Source organism: Poecile atricapillus, chromosome W, assembly GCF_030490865.1.
Source record: "Poecile atricapillus isolate bPoeAtr1 chromosome W, bPoeAtr1.hap1, whole genome shotgun sequence".
NCBI classification, from domain to species: domain Eukaryota; kingdom Metazoa; phylum Chordata; class Aves; order Passeriformes; family Paridae; genus Poecile; species Poecile atricapillus.
In genome coordinates, this window is record NC_081288.1 from 63150039 (window position 1) to 63172332 (window position 22294).

The 22294-nt window shown below is 41.4% G+C and overlaps 1 protein-coding gene across 1 annotated transcript in view; it reads left to right on the forward strand.

Annotated features, from left to right (window-relative positions):
- The window catches only part of LOC131592319 (signal peptide, CUB and EGF-like domain-containing protein 1), a 199591-nt gene that overhangs the window by 33338 nt on the left and 143959 nt on the right, over positions 1–22294 (forward strand). The window contains exon 3 of the mRNA XM_058863740.1: positions 5888–6016. Within this exon, the coding sequence (XP_058719723.1) occupies positions 5888–6016 (129 nt within the window). The remainder of the gene's footprint in view (positions 1–5887; positions 6017–22294) is intronic.

A 22294-nucleotide genomic window follows, 5' to 3' on the forward strand; every position in this document is an offset into this window, starting at 1 on the left:
GAGGAAGAGTGACCAAAACTCAATAAAGAATCAATAACATTCTTTGCAAGCTCTTAGTAGAGAAGCCATGAAAGTGAAAAATATTGCCACATGGAAATACGGGCTCCAGTGTCTTGCAGTGTTCTTTGCTGTATATTAATTGTGGATAAGCAAGCAAGATGCTGCTGTTGCAGAACTATAGGATGGCATTTTTTAGCAGAAGGCAACTGATAAAAGAGAATTTTGCATCTGGTATGCTTTTCCCTCTGTAGAGGCTAGCAGCAACCCCTTTTGAAGCAAGAAGGTAAAACAGTTTCTTTCCTGTCACATTTGTAAGGACAATGTTATTGACTGTCTCCATAGTACCTTTTTGCCAGTGTTTTGTTTAAAGCAGTTAGATAAAAGGAAGATGAATATAATTTTTTTTTTCTTTAGATGCTGAAGAAATACATGGCTTCATCCATCAAGATGTACTTACAAAGTTTTTAATATTTCTTTTTCTAGCTATTTAATGGATTTCAGCTTCTTTATGAGATGTTCCACATCTGCATGTTATACCTGCACAATCACTTTTGTTTGTGGTTCTCTAAATTAGAAGTTGATGTGGGCAGACAGCTTTCTTTGGCTATTTCTTTTAAAATGTCCAAGCACATAAATTACTCCTTTCAAAGTCAATTGAATTTTTTTTCACTAAATTAGCTCCAGATCTTGCCCTTATATTGCTAGTCAAGAAATACTTTAAAATGGACATGGATTTTATTCAATCCCATGCCTGTTTTGAACATCTTCTGTTGCATTGTGAGTGTTGGGATCTGTGGCCTTGACAGATGCCAAGATAAAAATTGTGTCAATGCGCACTTTCCCTTTTTCTATAGAAATCTGTGGAATTCAACACTAAACACTGAATTTGGCTTGTTGACTTCCAGGCCTCAGTCATTCTTTCTTTTGCATGTTAATGGCCATAAGGCTTCTTGTGACAGTTTAGCTGTGACGCTCATCCAAAATTCATCAAAATCCATGCAAGCATTTGCTTTGATTTCAGTAGCTGTGCCCATGATGATCTGTAGCTGTGCTGACAAACTTTGTTGCCTGTGTTGAAACTATTTTTGGACAGTTGGGAACTTAATTAATTGCAAGTGATGCAATGAAGCGTAGAGTAGAGTACCTCCAGAGTTTCTGGAGGTAGGCTTTTTGCTTTCTTGCCATAAATTCTGTGCCACCTTCTAGGACAGCTGGTTAGTGCTTGGAAAATATGATTAGCACACAGTAAATTTCATGACACTGCTAAAAATGTTTAGACAAAATGGGAACCAGCCATTTTTCAACTTCCTCGCTATTTAACAGTTTGATATGTCTTGTGGACATTAGTTATTGCATGCATTCTATTCTCTGCTGAAAGAGAAAGCTGAAATACTGTGATATGGGAAGCAGAAGAGTTTGATTCTTTTTTATTTTGAACATTTCATAGTTGCATGTGCTTCTGGAAGAGCTGCTTCTCTGCAGGGTGGCATTGTGAGGCTTTTGAGAGTTCCGTCTTTGTGGCAGAACAGACAAATTAAACAAATCCTGAGGGATGGTCAGTTTCACCTCTAATAATGAAAGAAGAATCAACCCCATTATGTGTAAGGGAAATACAGGTCCCATCAGGCTAAGAAGAATCAGGTCACTTAAAAAGAAAAGTCAAATTCTTATCCTGTAACTGAAATTCAAGGACTGTAAATTACAGCATGTCCTCATGGTAACACATCCTCAGATTTTCTCAGATACTTGTCTAGGGTTTAAAAAAAAATTCTTGGATGCTTGCATTGTGTAATAACTGCAGTCTCAAAGAATAGGTGTTCTTTAAGTAACACATCTGCTTCTTGAGGAGGGCAGTAGCAAAGCACAGCTGTGTTCCCTAGGGATGTGTTATTTCCAGATAGGAACAGAAAGGTCCACCTCTGCTTTCCAGAAAGAATTAGGATGGAGTTTCCAAGCCTCTTTTACTTTGGTAAATAGCTGGACCAGTACAGTTACTAGTACACCCAAGTAATCAAGTTTCTTTTACCTCTTTTTTCCTGATAATTTTTTAATTTAAAACTTTTGAAACAAGCAGTGAATTTTTGAGATTTTCTGAACCAGTTCCAGAAAGAGACGATCAAAATTATTTTGCCAGCATTTGAGGATGTCCTTACATGCATCTCTGGGATTGGGAGTTGCTGTCTCTTTTGAATACACTAAGTTCAAATCGGTTCTTGGCAGGTTGTGGCTAAAAATGTCTCTACACCTTCTTAATCATTCTAGTGCATTTAATTCTTGTCTGAGATTCCCATGATTCCTGCCATTGTAGTACCACATGAAATTAATTCCTCTTGGACTAGAAGCACCGCAAATCTCTTTTAGGTGATTTCTTCACTAAACAACCCGAGAGTTCCCCATCTGAGCAGCCGGAATTTAAGGAATTGAAAACTTTATTAATATTTTGCCAGTGTAGATAAAAGGTCAGGTTTCCCATTGAGAAACCTTGCAAATTCATCAGCAGATGCACCTACATCCATCACAGTTTCATGGTTGGATATGTACATTTATTTTTTTCTCTTGGTTTTGGTTTTTGTTTTTATGGTAATTCCTTCATGATGAAGGAATATGAAGTGAACAAATGCTAAAAATGTTAAGGATAGTTGAAGCTACAAAATTAACAGGGAAAGCTTAATTTCTCAGAAGTGTTTAGAACTGAAATTTTGATTAACACCCAATTCTATCAATGTTAGGAAAAAAACAATAATAGGATATGACCTAACCAAAAGGAAATTAACACAGATGGCCCCTGCAAATTTTGAGGTTTACAATAGACAAAAGAAAGAGCAAGCCTTCATGTTTTATGTGATTGAATGTACTCCTATTACTTGTGCTCTATATGGAGCATTACTAAGGAAGCTGTATTCTGGTATGTCAGATGTAGCATTCTGTCCATAAATTATAGCTGTTCCACACTGAGTCATTCTTTAAACAATGTCTTCCTCCAGGTATAAGAGAAGATGGAGTGGTTGTCACATTGTTTGCATTTCTCTTGGCAGTTGGAGCCTCAAAAATGTTCAACATTTGGACTTTGTAGGCTTTTTGCATGGTTTTATGAGGTTTTCTTGTTTGTTTGGGGATTTTTGATTGGATTTTTTTGGGCCAAGAGAGGGGCTAGGTTTTTTTTGTTTCATTTCTGGTTTTTTGGTGTGTTTTTGCTTCGGGTTTTTTTGGAAATGTGAGTTCACCAGTCTCAGACCCTTTTTTTTTTTTTTGCTAGCCATACTGGAGATAGAAATTCCAATCAGCCTGCCAGGTGAAATTCTTAAATAGTAATGTGGGTTTTGGAAGGAAGAAACACCAAAAATCCCACAACATGGCTCTGAAAAGGAGTTAGAATATTTGGTTCTACTTCTAGTTTTGTATAGCTGTTGGGGTACAAAAGGGAGAAATAATTCTCTAATCCTTTTGCAATATTAGTTGTGACTTGAAATTCTGAGAGAACAAGATGCAAATAATCTGTTTCTTAGCTATTTTTGTGGTTTCTTTATCTGTTTCATTACCCTTTCTCTAACTTGAGTATTTTTATGGCATTATCACTTTGTGCTGCTAATCACAGCACAGCTTTTTAGAACTACATATTATATAAGGGGCAGTCATTCAAAAGGCTTCACATTTCTTTGAATTTTTTTTTGTCCCTTTTGATGGCTCTATCACTGCTTACTTAAACAAATAGTCCTATTTGTTTCATTGTTTGAATAAAAAGGGAATTAAATGCTCAACCTTTGGCAGTCTGATGCTGAGGAACATAAGAGGTGATAACAGCTTATTCTGAATTCCCTCTTCTGAAAAGACTCATTGCTGGATAAAAGTTAAAAACAAACCTTGAAATAAAGATGCCATTTTTTCTGAGTGTTTGGAGGGGAACACCTGACATGCGTGACATCAAAATCATGTTAGATGCTTTGTGAGTATTGTATTGGCCTGTTAAAATATGGCATTACTGTAGGTCTCTGTTTTTGTCCTAGCCTGTAGAGAACGACACAAAGTTTCTGGAAATATTCATGAATGGTTATGGAAGCCGCAAATTTCTGCTGAGTAGAAACCAGACTGTAACATTTTGGGAATATGCACCCAGGCAGACGGAGCTATGGCCTAATAAGAGCAGCTTCTCAGAGATTGCGTTGCAGGTTGTTTGGAATGAGCACTTGACTTTCTGGTTCTTGTTTTCAAGAAAAATCGGAGATGTTTCTTTTTGCTGTCATACTGGACTTGGAAGGTAGAGCACAACCACAGGCTGTGCTGAGTGGGCACTTGCACAAATCATGGATGGAAATTGTTAGTAAAGAATGAGAACCTTCTGAAAAAGACTAGTGCTTTAAAGACTAGGAAATTTGCCTAAATTGTTAGAATAGAAGTGGCAGGTTGTATTTTTGTTTGAAAGAGCCTTTCTCCAGCATCCTATTTCTGGTATTTCTGTGGTGCCAAATGGTGAGTTAATGAAATAGCCAGTTGGTTTTGCAGATAAAGCCAAGTCTGTAATTTCCTTTTCAAGCATCTGAGGAGATTGTAGAAGGGAGACCTTAGAGCTGTTGGTGGCAGGTGGATGGAGACTTGGAAGATTTAAGGTAGATTTTTGGGAGAGGCCAACATGAGGGGGAGGACCTACAACACAAAGTAGGAGAAGCCTGTCCCTGCTCTCACAGATTTTGTGAGGAGGGACAAACCCAGCCATCCTCAACCCAAGAGCTAGAGGTGCTGGAAGCACTGAGTGGCTGAGTCTGAGTTGGCTCTTCAGGGGAGTCTGTTTTTCCCCAAACCACCTTGCCCTCTTCGATTGCATCTGGATATGATACCAGGTACCAAAAGCTTGTCATACAGTACTTTTAAAAGGGGGGAGAAAAAGGAGAAAATCTGTGTGAGCATGAACCTAATTCAAAAATACGTCAATCACTTCTGCAAGGGAAGACACATTTGAAATGTAATGCTGGGGTAGCTCTGATATACTAACAGGTGGTTTTCTAAAAGGATAAGTTTATCTGTTTATCATGTGCTGCCTAACTTAGGGTGAGTAGCTGTGGGTTTTGGTGTAGCATGCCACAAATTTAGATCTTATACTTATCAAACCATGAGGCTATCTTGAATTATTTATGTATGTTTAGTTGGTTAATGTGCACCACTGAATTATTCACAAGAGTGACTGTGATACTAATGTTCCATGTATAAGCCAAAATACAATTTGTAAAATGAGGAAAGCTTGAATTTTCTAGAATGAGTGAAGAAGTGATTTTTTTGTATGAGGAAGGGAAGATATGACAGGATTGTTTGTAATTGAAGCAGAATCCATCTCTCATCTTCTATGATCCTCTTTCACATACAGGCCAGTGTGAAAAAACCCCAAACAACTCTATCATATCTTCTGAGAATAAAATACTGGACTCTTTGTTGTTCTTGTTGTATGTGGATTAATACAGAAAATTATAGTTTATTTGTAATAAAATGTCTCATGCCATGTTCATAGTATGCATCACATAGTTTTTACAAGTCAAAGGTTTCACTCATTCTCTGCTTGTTATTTTGAAGCCAGAAAATGAAAACTACATTTTAAATATAAAGTGTACCAAAATCAAGTGTTCCTTTTTTTTTTTAATTTTTGATAACATTGTTTACTGTGATAATACTTTAATTATTTTGTGAAGGAATGTTCTATACATTGGCTTGCTGCTTTTCAGACAAATATGACCCTGTTATATTCAGTCCCAGAGCATGTGTTGGTTGAAGTAGGCAATATGAGCCTAAAAGAAAGATTAGGAACATGCAAATATCAAAAAACATGCTCAGTTGGAGACATCATTTTGTATTGTCAGAATTCTCTTTTTACAAAAGCTTCTTTTTCCTCCTCGTGTTTTAGATATCGATGAATGTGAAAATGACTTCTACAATGGGGGTTGTGTCCACGAATGTATCAACATTCCAGGCAACTACAGGTGTACGTGCTATGATGGATTCATGTTAGCCCATGATGGCCACAACTGTCTTGGTAAGTAGTGAATGCTGGCAAGAAACTTTCATTTCATGGCTGTGGCAAGAAGGCCTGATCTGTTTTCTGCATTTTTTAATCTGCCATGTCTTCTGTAAAGACTTGATCCAGGTCACATGAATACTTTCAAACCTGTGTGTTGGCCCCAGTGTGGTTTAGGTCAAACCCTTACAGCTTTCACTCTTAATCTCAACATGCTCAACTCAGTATACCCGTGTTTAATATTGCTGAGCAAAACCATGACCCCCAAAGCCTGTGCTGGATGCTTGGGCTTCTTCTTAAAAAAATGTAATCTCTTAAATATATTAAATATACTGAGATATATTTTGTCTGGTTCTTCTGCCATGCAATTTTTGTAATCCCAGTTGTATCTTTAGAGCTTGCCCTCCCCTTTTTTCCCTTTTCAGGCAATACAGTTCTAGGATACGGTGTATGAACATAAATTACAGAATGTTAAAAGTACAAGTAAGCAAGGAAGGAATACTTTCACTAATAACTGGAGGGACATTGTCCACTGGCTGTGCAAAGCCCAGTGCAGGATCTTCATTGCTTCAGCTATCTGAGGATTTTGGGATCTGTATTTTTGATTCAGTGCCATTGCTCTGGTTTAAATAGGTTGGGTTTGTCCTAGAAGCTACATAAGTATATGTTTTTGTTATGAAATTTCTTCGCACCAGTTACCTGGTGCTTTTTGCAGTTTCCCATAGCTGCTTACTTGCTGGTCATTTTTTGTTAAATTCTGGTACTTAGAGGCTCTTTCGTACTATTCCCAATATAAATGCAATGACCGTTTTTTGGTACACTCCTAAGTTAATTTCAAGGTGATGTTTTATAAAACAGTGTGTAAAAGGGATGTTTTTTCTGTGTCAGCAGCAACTCCACCTGAGTAAAAGCTGAGGTAATTGAATGAAATTCAAGAAATGAGGCAGTGAACCGAAAATTTTGAAGTCCAGTATCATCAGTCTGCACTAACTGAAGCTATCAAAGAACTAGGATTTGATTGATTAGCGTTTCAGTAGATGTATTTTGTACTGCACTTATTTTCAAACAGAGTAATATTTGTTCAGATGGATTATATATCTTGACCATTGATGGGGGTTTGACTCAAACTTCCAAATTTCATTTGTTATAGAACAAACTAAAATAGATTTATTTGCCTCAGCCTGAGGTGGTCAAATGATTAATGGTGCAAGAGGTATTTCTTTGTATATTTTTGAAATGTGTCTTTAAAATATTTCTTATACAAAGAACACATTAATTAAAAAATGAATAAAAACTCTATTTATTCTAATATTCATAAATTCTTACTGAAAAAGGACACAAGCATAATCAAATAGTTCAAGTATTTGGAATTCAAATAACTGTGCATATGTGTTGTTTAAAACAGCTTGCTAGTTTCAACTTTGTCCAAACAATTCCCATTATAGTAGGGAAAAAACCCTTTTGAACAATGAGCAGCAAAAGGGATGGCCAGATCAAGGACGAGCCATTGAGGAGAGCTGTGGGATTTTCTGGGACCTGCTATCTGTGTTACTTTTCTCTGGTCATGAAATGAGGAGACTAAATCTACAGAGACAGTTACATTTCTAAATATACTTTCATTAATTTCTATTCAGCCACTTGATTTTTTGGTGGGTTTTTTTTTAATTAAAAAAAAAAAAAGGCCAACAACAATACAAGCAGGTGACTACAGTGAGAATAATAGCAAAGAGCTCCCTTTCTCCCAGTGTACAACCTTAGGACAGTAAAAGACGTCACAATTGTCTTTCTAATTTTACAACCATGGACTGGGGATGTTGTGTCTGCAACTAAAGAATGGTCTTTAGCACTTATTAGTAAAATATCTGGTTTTACTTGCAGGCACTATAAAAGGGAATCAGGGCACATTCCCTCTTCATTCTTTCCCTCCTTCTTTGAAATTTGAATGAGTTTATTGAGGGCCAGCATGTCTGGTTCTAAGGTTTTAGACTGGAGATTTTAATTGTGACAGTGACCATGTCAGTCTTGCTATGGCTGCTTATTGTGTGCTGACTCAGATTTCGGATACCATTGCTGAAAAAGAGAGAACTTTTTTTTTTTTTTGGATGGCATTTTTCTGCCATTATTTGCACCCCATCTAGTTGCTGGCATTATCAGTTATACTGACTGTTGTGATAGCCTAGTTGTTACCATGAGCAGAGTATCAGTTTTTGAAAAGGAAGAAAATTCTAATCCCTTCCCTTCTTGACCAGCTGTATTTCCCTTCTCTTATGCTACCAGAAATATGTATATGCAGTAAGAGGTTTCAGTGAGGTTTCAAATCAAAAACAAACCCTATATTTACAAATATAAATTAGGATTTCTGTAACATTTTGGAAATTGGCTTGCTTATTCCAAAGATTTTCTTTTTCATTATGATGAAATTAGGCATTGAAAGGAGATAAAGTTTTGGTGAGCCCACTGGTTTCCATCTGTTCTTGTTTTTTGGGAAACCACTTATTTTTCATGGATTTTATGGAGACAAAGAATACTTCAGAAGATTAGTTACAATGTTTTTCACCTTTAAATGAATTCTTGTAATGAAAAAGATTTCACCAGAATTTCTGCATGTCTTGTTTGACACCAGGATTTCTACATAGAAGGGTAGACTGAGGTCTCTGCAAAATCTTAAGCCATCTCTTCTTGACAGGGTTTACAATCCTTCACTGAATATCTTTCTAGAACATCAGTACAGCAAGATGGTAAAAATCTTCTTTATAAATAGCAAACTTGGAGTATTCAATTACAGCAGATGCTGTGGACAACTTAAGTCCTTCCTTCCTTCCTTCCTTCCTTCCTTCCTTCCTTCCTTCCTTCCTTCCTTCCGCCACTTCCTTCCTTCCTTCCTTCCTTCCTTCCTTCCTTCCTTCCTTCCTTCCTTCCTTCCTTCCTTCCTTCCTTCCTTCCTTCCTTCCTTCCTTCCTTCCTTCCTTCCTTCCTTCCTTCCTTCCTTCCTTCCTTCCTTCCTTCCTTCCTTCCTTCCTTCCTTCCTTCCTTCCTTCCTTCCTTCCTTCCTTCCTTCCTTCCTTCCTTCCTTCCTTCCTTCCTTCCTTCCTTCCTTCCTTCCTTCCTTCCTTCCTTCCTTCCTTCCTTCCTTCCTTCCTTCCTTCCTTCCTTCCTTCCTTCCTTCCTTCCTTCCTTCCTTCCTTCCTTCCTTCCTTCCTTCCTTCCTTCCGCCACTTCCTTCCGCCACTTCCTTCCGCCACTTCCTTCCGCCACTTCCTTCCGCCACTTCCTTCCTTCCTTCCGCCACTTCCTTCCTTCCTTCCGCCACTTCCTTCCTTCCTTCCGCCACTTCCTTCCTTCCTTCCTTCCGCCACTTCCTTCCTTCCTTCCTTCCGCCACTTCCTTCCTTCCTTCCTTCCGCCACTTCCTTCCTTCCTTCCTTCCGCCACTTCCTTCCTTCCTTCCGCCACTTCCTTCCTTCCTTCCGCCACTTCCTTCCTTCCGCCACTTCCTTCCTTCCGCCACTTCCTTCCTTCCTTCCGCCACTTCCTTCCTTCCTTCCGCCACTTCCTTCCTTCCGCCACTTCCTTCCGCCACTTCCTTCCGCCACTTCCTTCCGCCACTTCCTTCCTTCCTTCCTTCCTTCCTTCCTTCCTTCCTTCCTTCCTTCCTTCCTTCCTTCCTTCCTTCCTTCCTTCCTTCCTTCCTTCCTTCCTTCCTTCCTTCCTTCCTTCCTTCCTTCCTTCCTTCCTTCCTTCCTTCCGCCACTTCCTTCCGCCACTTCCTTCCGCCACTTCCTTCCTTCCTTCCTTCCTTCCTTCCGCCACTTCCTTCCGCCACTTCCTTCCGCCACTTCCTTCCTTCCTTCCTTCCTTCCGCCACTTCCTTCCGCCACTTCCTTCCGCCACTTCCTTCCTTCCTTCCGCCACTTCCTTCCTTCCTTCCGCCACTTCCTTCCGCCACTTCCTTCCGCCACTTCCTTCCTTCCTTCCTTCCGCCACTTCCTTCCTTCCGCCACTTCCTTCCTTCCGCCACTTCCTTCCTTCCGCCACTTCCTTCCTTCCGCCACTTCCTTCCTTCCGCCACTTCCTTCCTTCCTTCCGCCACTTCCTTCCTTCCGCCACTTCCTTCCTTCCGCCACTTCCTTCCTTCCGCCACTTCCTTCCGCCACTTCCTTCCGCCACTTCCTTCCGCCACTTCCTTCCTTCCTTCCTTCCTTCCTTCCTTCCTTCCTTCCTTCCTTCCTTCCTTCCTTCCTTCCTTCCTTCCTTCCTTCCTTCCTTCCTTCCTTCCTTCCTTCCTTCCTTCCTTCCTTCCTTCCTTCCTTCCTTCCTTCCTTCCTTCCTTCCTTCCTTCCTTCCTTCCTTCCTTCCTTCCTTCCTTCCGCCACTTCCTTCCGCCACTTCCTTCCGCCACTTCCTTCCGCCACTTCCTTCCTTCCGCCACTTCCTTCCTTCCTTCCGCCACTTCCTTCCGCCACTTCCTTCCTTCCGCCACTTCCTTCCTTCCGCCACTTCCTTCCTTCCTTCCGCCACTTCCTTCCGCCACTTCCTTCCGCCACTTCCTTCCGCCACTTCCTTCCGCCACTTCCTTCCGCCACTTCCTTCCTTCCGCCACTTCCTTCCTTCCGCCACTTCCTTCCTTCCGCCACTTCCTTCCTTCCGCCACTTCCTTCCTTCCTTCCTTCCTTCCTTCCTTCCTTCCTTCCTTCCGCCACTTCCTTCCTTCCTTCCTTCCTTCCTTCCTTCCTTCCTTCCTTCCTTCCTTCCTTCCTTCCTTCCTTCCTTCCTTCCTTCCTTCCTTCCTTCCTTCCTTCCTTCCTTCCTTCCTTCCTTCCTTCCTTCCTTCCTTCCTTCCTTCCTTCCGCCCCTTCCGCCCCTTCCGCCCCTTCCTTCCTTCCGCCCCTTCCTTCCTTCCTTCCTTCCGCCCCTTCCTTCCTTCCTTCCGCCCCTTCCTTCCTTCCTTCCTTCCGCCACTTCCTTCCTTCCTTCCTTCCTTCCTTCCTTCCTTCCTTCCTTCCTTCCTTCCTTCCTTCCTTCCTTCCTTCCTTCCTTCCTTCCTTCCTTCCTTCCTTCCTTCCTTCCTTCCTTCCTTCCTTCCTTCCTTCCTTCCTTCCTTCCTTCCTTCCTTCCTTCCTTCCTTCCTTCCTTCCTTCCGCCACTTCCTTCCTTCCGCCACTTCCTTCCTTCCGCCACTTCCTTCCTTCCGCCACTTCCTTCCTTCCGCCACTTCCTTCCTTCCTTCCTTCCTTCCTTCCTTCCTTCCTTCCTTCCTTCCTTCCTTCCTTCCTTCCTTCCTTCCTTCCTTCCTTCCTTCCTTCCTTCCTTCCTTCCTTCCTTCCTTCCTTCCTTCCTTCCTTCCTTCCTTCCTTCCTTCCTTCCTTCCTTCCTTCCTTCCGCCACTTCCTTCCGCCACTTCCTTCCTTCCGCCACTTCCTTCCGCCACTTCCTTCCTTCCTTCCGCCACTTCCTTCCTTCCGCCACTTCCTTCCTTCCGCCACTTCCTTCCTTCCGCCACTTCCTTCCTTCCTTCCGCCACTTCCTTCCTTCCTTCCTTCCTTCCTTCCTTCCTTCCTTCCTTCCGCCACTTCCTTCCGCCACTTCCTTCCGCCACTTCCTTCCTTCCTTCCTTCCTTCCTTCCTTCCTTCCTTCCTTCCTTCCTTCCTTCCTTCCTTCCTTCCTTCCTTCCTTCCTTCCTTCCTTCCTTCCTTCCTTCCTTCCTTCCTTCCTTCCTTCCTTCCTTCCTTCCTTCCTTCCTTCCTTCCTTCCGCCACTTCCTTCCTTCCTTCCTTCCTTCCTTCCTTCCTTCCTTCCTTCCTTCCTTCCTTCCTTCCTTCCTTCCTTCCTTCCTTCCTTCCTTCCTTCCTTCCTTCCTTCCTTCCTTCCTTCCTTCCTTCCTTCCTTCCTTCCTTCCTTCCTTCCTTCCTTCCTTCCGCCACTTCCTTCCTTCCTTCCTTCCGCCACTTCCTTCCTTCCTTCCGCCACTTCCTTCCTTCCTTCCTTCCTTCCGCCACTTCCTTCCTTCCTTCCTTCCTTCCTTCCTTCCTTCCTTCCTTCCTTCCTTCCTTCCTTCCTTCCTTCCTTCCTTCCTTCCTTCCTTCCGCCACTTCCTTCCGCCACTTCCTTCCGCCACTTCCTTCCTTCCTTCCTTCCTTCCTTCCTTCCTTCCTTCCTTCCTTCCTTCCTTCCTTCCTTCCTTCCTTCCTTCCTTCCTTCCTTCCTTCCTTCCTTCCTTCCTTCCTTCCTTCCTCCCTTCCTCCCTTCCTCCCTTCCTCCCTTCCTCCCTTCCTCCCTCCCTTCCTCCCTCCCTCCCTCCCTCCCTCCCAACTTCTTTTCACTCCTCTGAAACAGAAGTCATTTTTTCTCAATAATTAGTCCAAATTCTGCTCAGTGGATGCAAGACTAGTATTTGGTCTCACACAGTAGGTTTGAAATATGGTTTCCCTTCTTGTACCTGAAATACAAATCTGGGGCATTTTATGATGCTTATCTCTTCTGATATAAATACAAATATCTTTGACCTTTGTTCATCTCTCCTTTTTGTGTGTTGGCTGGAGGGTTTTTTCATATTTTCTTTCCCCTTAGGTGTAACTTGTGATAGTCACTTTTTAAATAGGGAATAAGCATTGCTTTTTGCAGAAGCAATTCTTGCTGCCAGGCTGCACACATCTTAACTCTTCCTTTTTCTAAAGATGAGGATAGGTTCTATGAAGTCCTCTGCTTTCTAGTAAGCATACTAGATGGTTGCAAACTCTGCTTAGAAAGTATAAAAAAAGATGCAAAGCAGCATGGAGAAAAAAAAAATACTGGATTTAAAGACTTACTTAATTTATTTGTGTTTTTTTTCTGTGGTATTAATTGCTGTAGGAACATGCCTTAATACATTGTAAATAGGAATAAATTTTTCCTCAGAAAGTTCTGTAAGGAAAGGAAATACAATTTTCTTTGTTCTATAGATCAGTAACTAGGGCAAACAGATGAAGTTACTTCTGAGTCTTCACACAAGGTATCTTGATCAAGGTGGGAATAGAATCCTTACCCTTCTGCATCTCTGCTTTTATTTCAAATAGGCTGTGTGGGTTTGGTTTGTCTTACAGAAAAATAGTGATTATGAAGTTTGGACATCTGTAATATGATATCTCAATTGATTATTTTGTATGTCAGACCTCCTGAAGATAACTGTAAAAGTAGGTTTTGATGATTCAATGTAGTTTATGGTTCTTCAGCAGCTAATTCTTTGTCTGATTGAGAAGAATCCTGGGAAGCAGAGGGAAATTCTGGTCAGAAATCAAGACAGAAATGAAATTCCTAGTGTGCATGATAGGTTCCATGGAGCTTTCTGCAGGAGCTGAGCAGACACAAGTGTGGCAGACACAACACAGTGTCAGCTGTGAATTGAATAGTAAAGTCCTGGCTGTGTTCACAACCTTGGAGGTGTGCTTGTGGTAGAAGGCCTGATTTTTCAGCCCAAATAATCTAAATTAGCTTTTTATTTGTCTGTTCTCAGATGGTACTTTGCATCTCTTGACAAAGTGGCTAAGTTACATGGTAACCCCTGTGGGAGAGGAGAGGTGGCACTTTCCCCAGAGCATCTGAACCTGTTCCAGGAGTGCTATTGATTTGCCAGCTCTGGTAGGTGGAGCAAAGCAGCAGTTCCAGTTGGGCATTTGGGAGCCTGCAGCCAAAGGAGAAATTTCTGAGACAAACCAGGAACTGATGAGGCCTTGAGAAGCCTGTTATAAAATAGACCTTGGGATCTCAAATCAGTATAAAAGTTCATGTTTGAAGTCACAGAATTTCATTTTTTCTAAGGTCTAAGGTTTAGACCTAAATCCAAGTATCTGGAAGTGGTCTTTAAAATCTCTTGGCCTGTTTTTAGCGAGAAGAGGTTTAACCCTGGCATGCGGGCTTAATTCCTGGCTGGGTGGTAGTAATCTGCAATCTGACTCAGATGAAAAAACTAACATTAGTATATACATAGCATCACAGAATCATTTGGGTTGGAAAAGCCCTCCAAGATCATAGAGTTTAACCTTTAGATCATTGAGTCCAACTTTTAAATGTATGTATATCACATCATATCATTCAGTCATTTTTCAGTAGATGTTCCAGTGTTCTATGTTTTGGGTTTTTTTGGGGTTTTTTTTTCAAAATAAACCCAAACCCATTAGAAATTAAAATCCACCTGCTCCTACCCTGCTGTTCAAATGTACTCACTGGGGCTTGGGATTGTGGCCTCATCTGAATATCAACATGAAGTGGGAGGAGAGTTGCAAGTGTGTGAGAAATTATTCCTAAAGCTGACAGATGTGTCTAGTCCAGAAATGTCACATAACTCAGGATTGCATAATCACTAGTATGATTAAAGAGACCAGTGTCTTCCTTTTAATTTAGCTGTATTTTTCTTCTCCTGACAGCTGTGCACAATTGTTGCTTGCTTAAACTCCAAGCAAATGCTGGTATTCCTGATGTTCATTTTTCTTAATGTTTCCCAACAGTTTAAATAGATTTTTTTTTTTTAATATGAACATTTTTAATATAAAACTAAACAGCTTCTGAGAAGTTGTTTTTAGTTTCATAAAAGCAAATATTTGAAAGAGGAGCTGGAAAATGGTTCATTTCCTTGGCCATCTTCCTGTTTTCCTTGCCCTTCTTTCCTAGATCCAGAAGACTATTATGTGAGCTGACGGTTAAGTGTTGTCCTTCCCTAGCATATTAACAGGTCTTCTAATAACATCATCAGTCATAAACTCTCTTCCAGATTTTCCTGGTTAGTAATTCCAAGCTCCCTGGAAGATGGAGGAAGATTGAATACATCCAACAGCCTTCATTCTATCACTCTTTTATTTTTTTATGAAAACAAATGTAAAATTATGGTATTTTTCTTGAGAAAGTTAATAACCTAAATCTTGAAGTTCTTACTCATTTCCAGGCTTTTAGTTGAACAGGATTTTAGGACTTGGCAGGTGGTTTATGCCTTAAGAGAAGCAGGCCAGACCCCAAATCAGGTCTCAGTAGCTGAGTAGCAAGAATCTTTTCTAATTGTGAGGGGTCCAGGCCACAAGATGGGAATGGGAAGGTATAAAATATATATTTATAGACAAGATGAGAACTGTTGAAATGCAAGGTCTGACAACACATTTATCTGTGTCTTTTAAACCCTTGTGAGCTCTGCCCTTGTCATCAAAAGATGACAGGCAATGATCGGGTCCTTGGGGTGTAATAAAACGCTTGGGATGAGGGGAGCTTCTGGTATTTAGCTCCTGAACCTTCCCAAAACAAATTGCAGTGAGCACATTCACACAAATTCATGCTACAAATTGTACTGCCTTGTAGTGACAGATGTGTTCTTGCAGAATGAAAAGCTTGAAAGCATTTTTTGAAGTTCTTTGGTTTTCAGATGCAAGCCTAAGAGACAAAATAAATTTGTTTTCTAATATATTTCTTCAGCCAACTGATTTTTACCATATTCCTGTTTTCAGATATTTTACCAGTCTTGTTTGGTCTGTACATTAGATTAGTAAGAAAAGCTGTGATTCATCACAGCAGTTTAAAGTATCCAGTCTTTGTGGTATAGTAGCATGAATCAGATTTTAGAACATGTATTGCTATTCTGTAGTTTGTGCTGAATGATGACTTGGTGCTGAGAAAATATGGATATCTAGGATGGAAATGTTCTAGAGACAATTCTCTGTTGGATGTTTACATGCAACTTGTGTATGCGTGTGTTTACTTTTGTTACTTGGCTGCCTGCATCTTGTGAAAGTTCATGATGTCGAGTGGTAGCAGGCAGTTAGAAGACTCAATTAAACCTCTCTTTCAAGATGGGATTGTAATATCTTGGTTCTGATGATCTTCCAACATCCAGTAAAATTCTGGAAGTCTCTTTGTGATTAATGGAAAGGTCTTTGGTATCCAGCCCTCTCTGAAGCTGGGATCTCAACACTCTGCTTTCCTTATCTTGCTTTTTCTATGTCTGTATAAAGTTTCCCCCCTTAAAAGTACCCTAATGTGGGTCACCCCACATTAGTCTTTGGAGTTCAAATAGGATATAACTTCCTTTACATGTTAATTTGCCATCTGTTTGCTTTCTTAACACAATGTGATCTGAGAAGTACTGAAACAAGTGAGTATAAATCAGGATAGGCCAAAGTTTTTTGTTAGGTATGGGGAAATAATCAAAAGTTTACAATAAATCTTGGTGGCTGTCAGCTATGAAGTTAGATTCTCAGACTGTCATAATAAATTAGGAAACTGAGAGCTGTGTGACAGCAGCATCAATCTCAGTCTCTTTTTTCTGCAAGTCTTCTTGTTATCTGAGCCTTTTTCTTTTCTTTTTTCAAATACTTACTCCCTCCCTGGAGGAGGTAATAAATCACAGCAAAGATTTCTCTACATGGAACACTCAGGAAAGTAAAGAATAAGCAGCTTAGAGTGTGAAGCTAGTATCTATAAGTTAAATTCCATATGGATGCTCTTAATGTGATATGGCTGTAGTTGGTGTCTTGGTTCAACAAGCTCAGAGATACTGCTTCACCTGATTTATGTTAGTTTTGTGTCTTCTGTTAACTGATTTTAACTGTCTCATAATAGCAAAATTTCTGAGCCAGTGTGGCCTATATTGATGTATACCTTAAGGGAAAAACTATAAAATACATTGAATTTATCAAAGCTTTGGGAGCTGCATTGTGTTTAGTGCTTACTTAAACCAAGGGAGAATGTGTGTTCACCTGAGAGTGCAGGATTCCAGCCTATAATGGGTGCGTCAGGTGTGTATGGCATTCAAACCATCCATAATGGAATGGTGCCTTTTTCTGCCCTAGAAATGACATAGATCCTTGAAACATTGAGTTCATATGGATTACAAAGAGACATCAGACAAGGAAGTCGTCTGATCCCTGATTTCAAAGAGAGTCATTGTAGAGCTATGCTTAGAATGCAGTCAGTTCTTGGCAGTGTTGATTTATGATAAACAATATGATTTAGACAGTCAAGAAACAGCCATCATGAAGAATATCTGCTACATAGTTGCTGACTGTATTAGAAAATAGGACCTAACTCTTTTCCCATAGGAATGAATTCTCGCTTCAAGGTTGGTAGAGAATTTCTTGTTAAGTAGATTTTTAGGGTCTCAGATTTCCATAGTGCCCTGCCTTTGCTGTCTAATACTCTCCATTAATTTCTACATCTTTACATTATTCTTTTGACTTCAGTGTGCAGTGTGCAAACTTGAAAGTATGGATCAAACTACAAGACCAAGGTAGATGCTTATTTTTACTGCTTTCATTACTTTCTGCAGACTTCAGTTCTTTTTCAAGCATCTCAAAATATTCCCTGTTCCTTACTGGAGTTAGATTAGAGCATAAGAGGTAGTCTTGCATAAAAGAGGAGCAGGAAGGAACATGGAGGAGTTGATGGCAGCATGTTTTAATATGACTTTTTTGATGACTGTAGGTAACATCAAAACAATAATAACAATTACTCATTAAAAAGTCACTGGACATACTTTTACAAGAATGATTGGAGAATTTGCAATGTTTGGAATTAAAGCAAAATTTATGATTAAGAGGCCTTATAAGATATGGAAAGAAATTATTAGAAACAATTCATTCGAATCTTCAAAAAGGGCAAGAAGGAAGACCCAGGAAACTACAGGTCGGTCAGCCTCACCATCCCCAGAAAGGTGATAGAGCAGCTCATTTTAGATGAGAATGTGGAGGAAAAGAATCATAAAATCAGAATGGTTTAGGTTGGAAGGGAAGGGACCTTAAAGATCATCCAGTTCCACCACCTGCTATGGGCAGGGACACCTTCCACTATCCCAGGTTGCTCCGAGTCCCACACAACCTGACCTGGAACACTTCCAGGGATGGGCCAGACACAGCTTCTCTGGACAATCTTTGCCAGGGCCTCCCCACTCTCACTGGGAAGAATTTCTTTGTAATTTCAAATCTAAATATACCCTCCTTTAGCTTAAAGCCATTTTCCCTTGTCCTGTCACTGCATGTACTTGCAAAAAGCCCCTCTCTGGCTTTCCTGTAGGCTCACTTCAGCTACTGAAAGGCCACTGTGAGGTCCACCCTTCCCTTTCCCAGGCTGCACAATCCCAATTGTTCCCTCAGCCTTTCCTCCCAGCAGAGCTGCTCCATCCCTCTGATTGCCTTGGTGTCCCTGCTCTGGCCTGGCTGCAGCAGCTCCCTGTCCTTCCTGTGCTGGGCCCAGGGCTGGATGCAGCCCTGCAGGAGGTGCTCAGCAGAGCAGGGCAGAGGGGCAGAATCCCCCTCCCCTGCCACCCTGGGGCTCTGGGTGCTGCCCAGCATAGGGGCATTCTGAGTTGGGGCATGTCCTGCTCTCACCCACAGCACTCCCAGGTCCTTCTGCGAGGGCTGCTCCCTCTGCTCATCCCCACCTGAATCCATCACACACAGGGATATGCCCAACACAGGGGCAGCACCAGCACTTGGTCTGGTTACACCTCATGAGACTCCCATGGGCCACTGCTTGAGCTTGTCCAAGTCCCTCTGGATTGCCACTGCACCCTCAGCTTGGTGTCATCTGCAAAGCTGCTGAGGGTGCCCTCAATCCCTTTGCTTATGTTGTGGATTCACCAAGGGGAAGTCACGCTTGGCCAGTTGGATAGCCTTCTGTGATGGAATGACAGGCTGGGGAGGAGGGAGAGCAGTGGATGTTCTCTGCCTTGACTTCACAAAGGCTTTTGACACTGTCTCTCACAAGATCCTGGTGGGTGATCTCGGGGTGTGCAGGTTGGCTGAGTGGGCAGTGAGGCACATTGAGAACTGACTGAACAGTAGAGCATCAGTGCAGGGTTTGGCTGGAGATCTATAGCAGTGGTGTCCTCAGGGGTTAGCACTGGCCCCAGTATTATTCAACTTACTCATCAGACCCTGGGTGAAGGGGAGAGCATGTTTCCTGATGATCAAAAACAGTAAGGAGTGTCCTGGCACACCAGAAGGTGCTGCTATTCTGTGAAACCCAGACAGGCTGGGGAGCTGGGCAGAAAGGAACCCAGCCAAGTTCAGCAAAAGCAAGGACAGTGTCCTGCACCTGGACAGGAACAATCCTGGGCTCCAGGATGGGCTGGGGTGACCTGCTGGAGAGCAGCTCTGAGGAGAAAGACCTGGGGGTCCTGGCAGTGCCAGCAGGTCAGGGAGTGATCCTGCCCCTCTGCTCAGCCCTGGGAGTCAAATCTGCAGTGCTGTGTCCAGTCCTGTGATCCTCAAGACAGGAGGGACATGGAGCTCCTGGAGTGGGACCAGCAAAGGGCTGTATACATGATGAGGAGACTGGAGCACCTCTCCTGTGAGGAACCAAATGGAATCTGTGGTTTTGTGATAGTCTGAGGGAGCAAGGATTGGTCACCCTGGGGAAGACATGATTGAGTGGGGATCTTATAAATGCATATAAATATCTTCAGAGACAAGGGGCACAAACTGAAACACAGGAAGTCTCCTTCTGAATATAAGGAAAAACTTCTTTACTGTGAGAGTGACAGAGCACTGGAACTGGCTTCCCAGAGAGGTTGTGGAGTCTCCTTCTCTGGAGACATTCAAAACCAACCTGAACACAATCCTGTGCAACCTGCTTCAGGTGCCCCTGCTTCAGCAGGAGTGTTGGGCTAGATGATCTCCAGGGCTTCCTGCCAACCCTATCTGTTCTGTGTTTCTGTAATGAAAATATATTTTGTTAAATAAATGAGTCCATATTGTGCCATAGGATGGAGCAAAAATGTTTGAAAAAGTTGAGAAAATGTTTAAGTACTTGTGTTGTTTGTTTTGGAGGCATAATTAAGAAACTGCTTCTGAAATTAATCAGAAACTCTGTAAAAATTCTGTATGACAGCAGTGAAAGGGGTCTGGGCCCGACTAAGGATTTAGGAGGATTGGATTTGTAGTGTGACCAGTCATGTAGGGCTTGTTAGATAAGATGCTAAGCACTCTGGTCCCAGTGCATCAAAACTTCTATGTGTACAACAGGTACAAGTCATTATATCTTCCTGCCTGTACAACAGCAGTGCTTTCTTAAATAGGCCTGAGAGTGGCTATATGTCACCAAATGTTATTCAGTACTTTTAAAAAAACTCTAAAACTTCTTGTATGAATGTGTTAGGGAAGTCTAAGACACTTGCTTTTAGTCACTTTTAAAATAATTTGGGGAACTTCTACAAACTAAAAAACCTGAGTGGACCAAGGGCTCAGGCTGTTAATGACTGCACATTGAAAGAATGTGAATACTCATTCTTGTGCTCCGAAATTACATGAATACCCCAGGCAAGGACTGAGTTTTGCTTTGAGTAGAGTCCCGCAAGTGTCCACTTCATCATTTCACACAGGCTCTGTGTCTGAGTGGGACCTCAGGGCTTTCAAGTTGCAAAATTTGTCAGTAGATGGTCAGTCTATTTGCCTTAACATGTTAATAGTTTTCCCTCTGATTTAAGGTTCTGCACAACCAGTATTAGATAACTGAGTAGAAGGTAAGAAGGCTTTCAGTGGAATAAGTTTCCCACAGAAAGCTCTATATCATTCCTGTAATTTACAGATTAATTTACATGCAAAAATCTATTGGATTGGGTCCAGCAGAGGGCTGTGGAGGTGATCAGGGGACAAGAACATCTCTCGTATGTGGAGAAAATCCATTTATGTGTTCCCAAGTGCTGTCAAAAAGAATAAGGAGGTCTGGTGAATCTTACAGGAAAGGTTAAGGAGTTAAGGTGGTGGTTTGTTTTGATTTATTTTGGGTTCTTTGTTTGTGTCGGCTTTATACTACCAAGCCAGCTCCAAACCTATTAAATTCATGCCTCCTCTACATAAATATGATATTCCTCAAGTCAGGTTTTTTGATTGCTGCTGCTTTTCCATGGTAATTCCCAGCTCAGGACAAAGCTGGTCCCTCTTTATAAGAGGTGAATGTGGCTGATGTGTCCATCCGTGGAGTTGCTTAGCACTAACACAACTTACTGCAGCTTACATGTTCTAATGGGTGGCTGCTGCTTAGCTGGTGCACAGGTGTCCAACTGTTTTCTTAAACACAGGTAGTCAAGAAACCCAACCAACCAGTCCAGCTTTGTACTGTGTGATAACAGCACAACTGGGTTGAGTGGTAAGCTAATGTTGCCATTTCATATTAAAAAAAAATTGCTACTTGCTGTAAGATCTTAAATATGTTTCAGGTATTTATGTCCAGAGATATCAGAGAAAATATTAAATATTAAATAGTGGGTTTTGTGGCTCATGTTTAGGAGAGTGGAAATGCTGAACTCATTTCCCAGGTGGCAAAAATTCCCATTTTCCCAAATATTTAGTGCCAAAGGAAGCATTCATTCTCTGAAACTATTCAGAAACTGAGACCGTGTTTATAAAACACTTTTCACTCACGGAGATACTTTCAAGAAAAAGTAATTATTTTAATATGACCTACAGGAAGGATTTCAGCACTTACAAAACATTTTCAGCACTTTCCCCAAGAAGTTTAATGAGTAGGTATGTCTGACTAAGCCAATTTACCTGAATAAGCCAATATTTTTCTACTCCTGCTATAGTTCTCATTTCACTGTATTGAAACTTGCTTGAGTGTGCTTGAGACTCTCCCATTTATTCCACTTTTCATGGACCTCAAGTATTATCCATACAGAGCATAAGAATGACTTCATAGCCTACTGGATGCTGCAGTGCTTGGGTTAAAATCACACATCTGAATCTAGAGAGGCCCCTAACTGTGTTACTGATAGATAACAATGAAAATCTTCAATGTAGCCATTTCCTAGGCTTTTATTACCAGAGCTCAGGAAGGAAGTGCTTCATGTGGTATAGACCTGGAAAATGGAAATTACCAGCTTGGGACAGAGATACTGTCTCATTTTTCATGTCAAGTTTCATGGTTTGTTTAACCTACAGCAAAATCTTTTGCCATTATTGAAACAATAATAACAATACAACAAGAACACCAACAGCACGCAGTTTTGAGTCAAAGCAAACCATATTTTTCTTATCTTGGTAGGGTCTATAAGTAAATGCCAAAGGAAGCAGGTGTAAGCAGTAATTATCCTGGAAGAAGGATAGTTCAGTTCAGCCTGCAGCAGTTAATGATGCAAAGGAAAAAGACAAAGTAAGGGGCATTCTTATAATGGACTAAATAATTGACTTAATTTATCTCAATTTTTTCCTTCAATTGATTTGGACTGCTGCTTGTTTGTATCTGTAATTAGCTTCCCTCCACTAGTTTAGGGAGTAATGTTAATCCAGCATTTACCACTTGGAGTGCCTACATATAATTCCATATGTCAGTGGAAACTGCAGA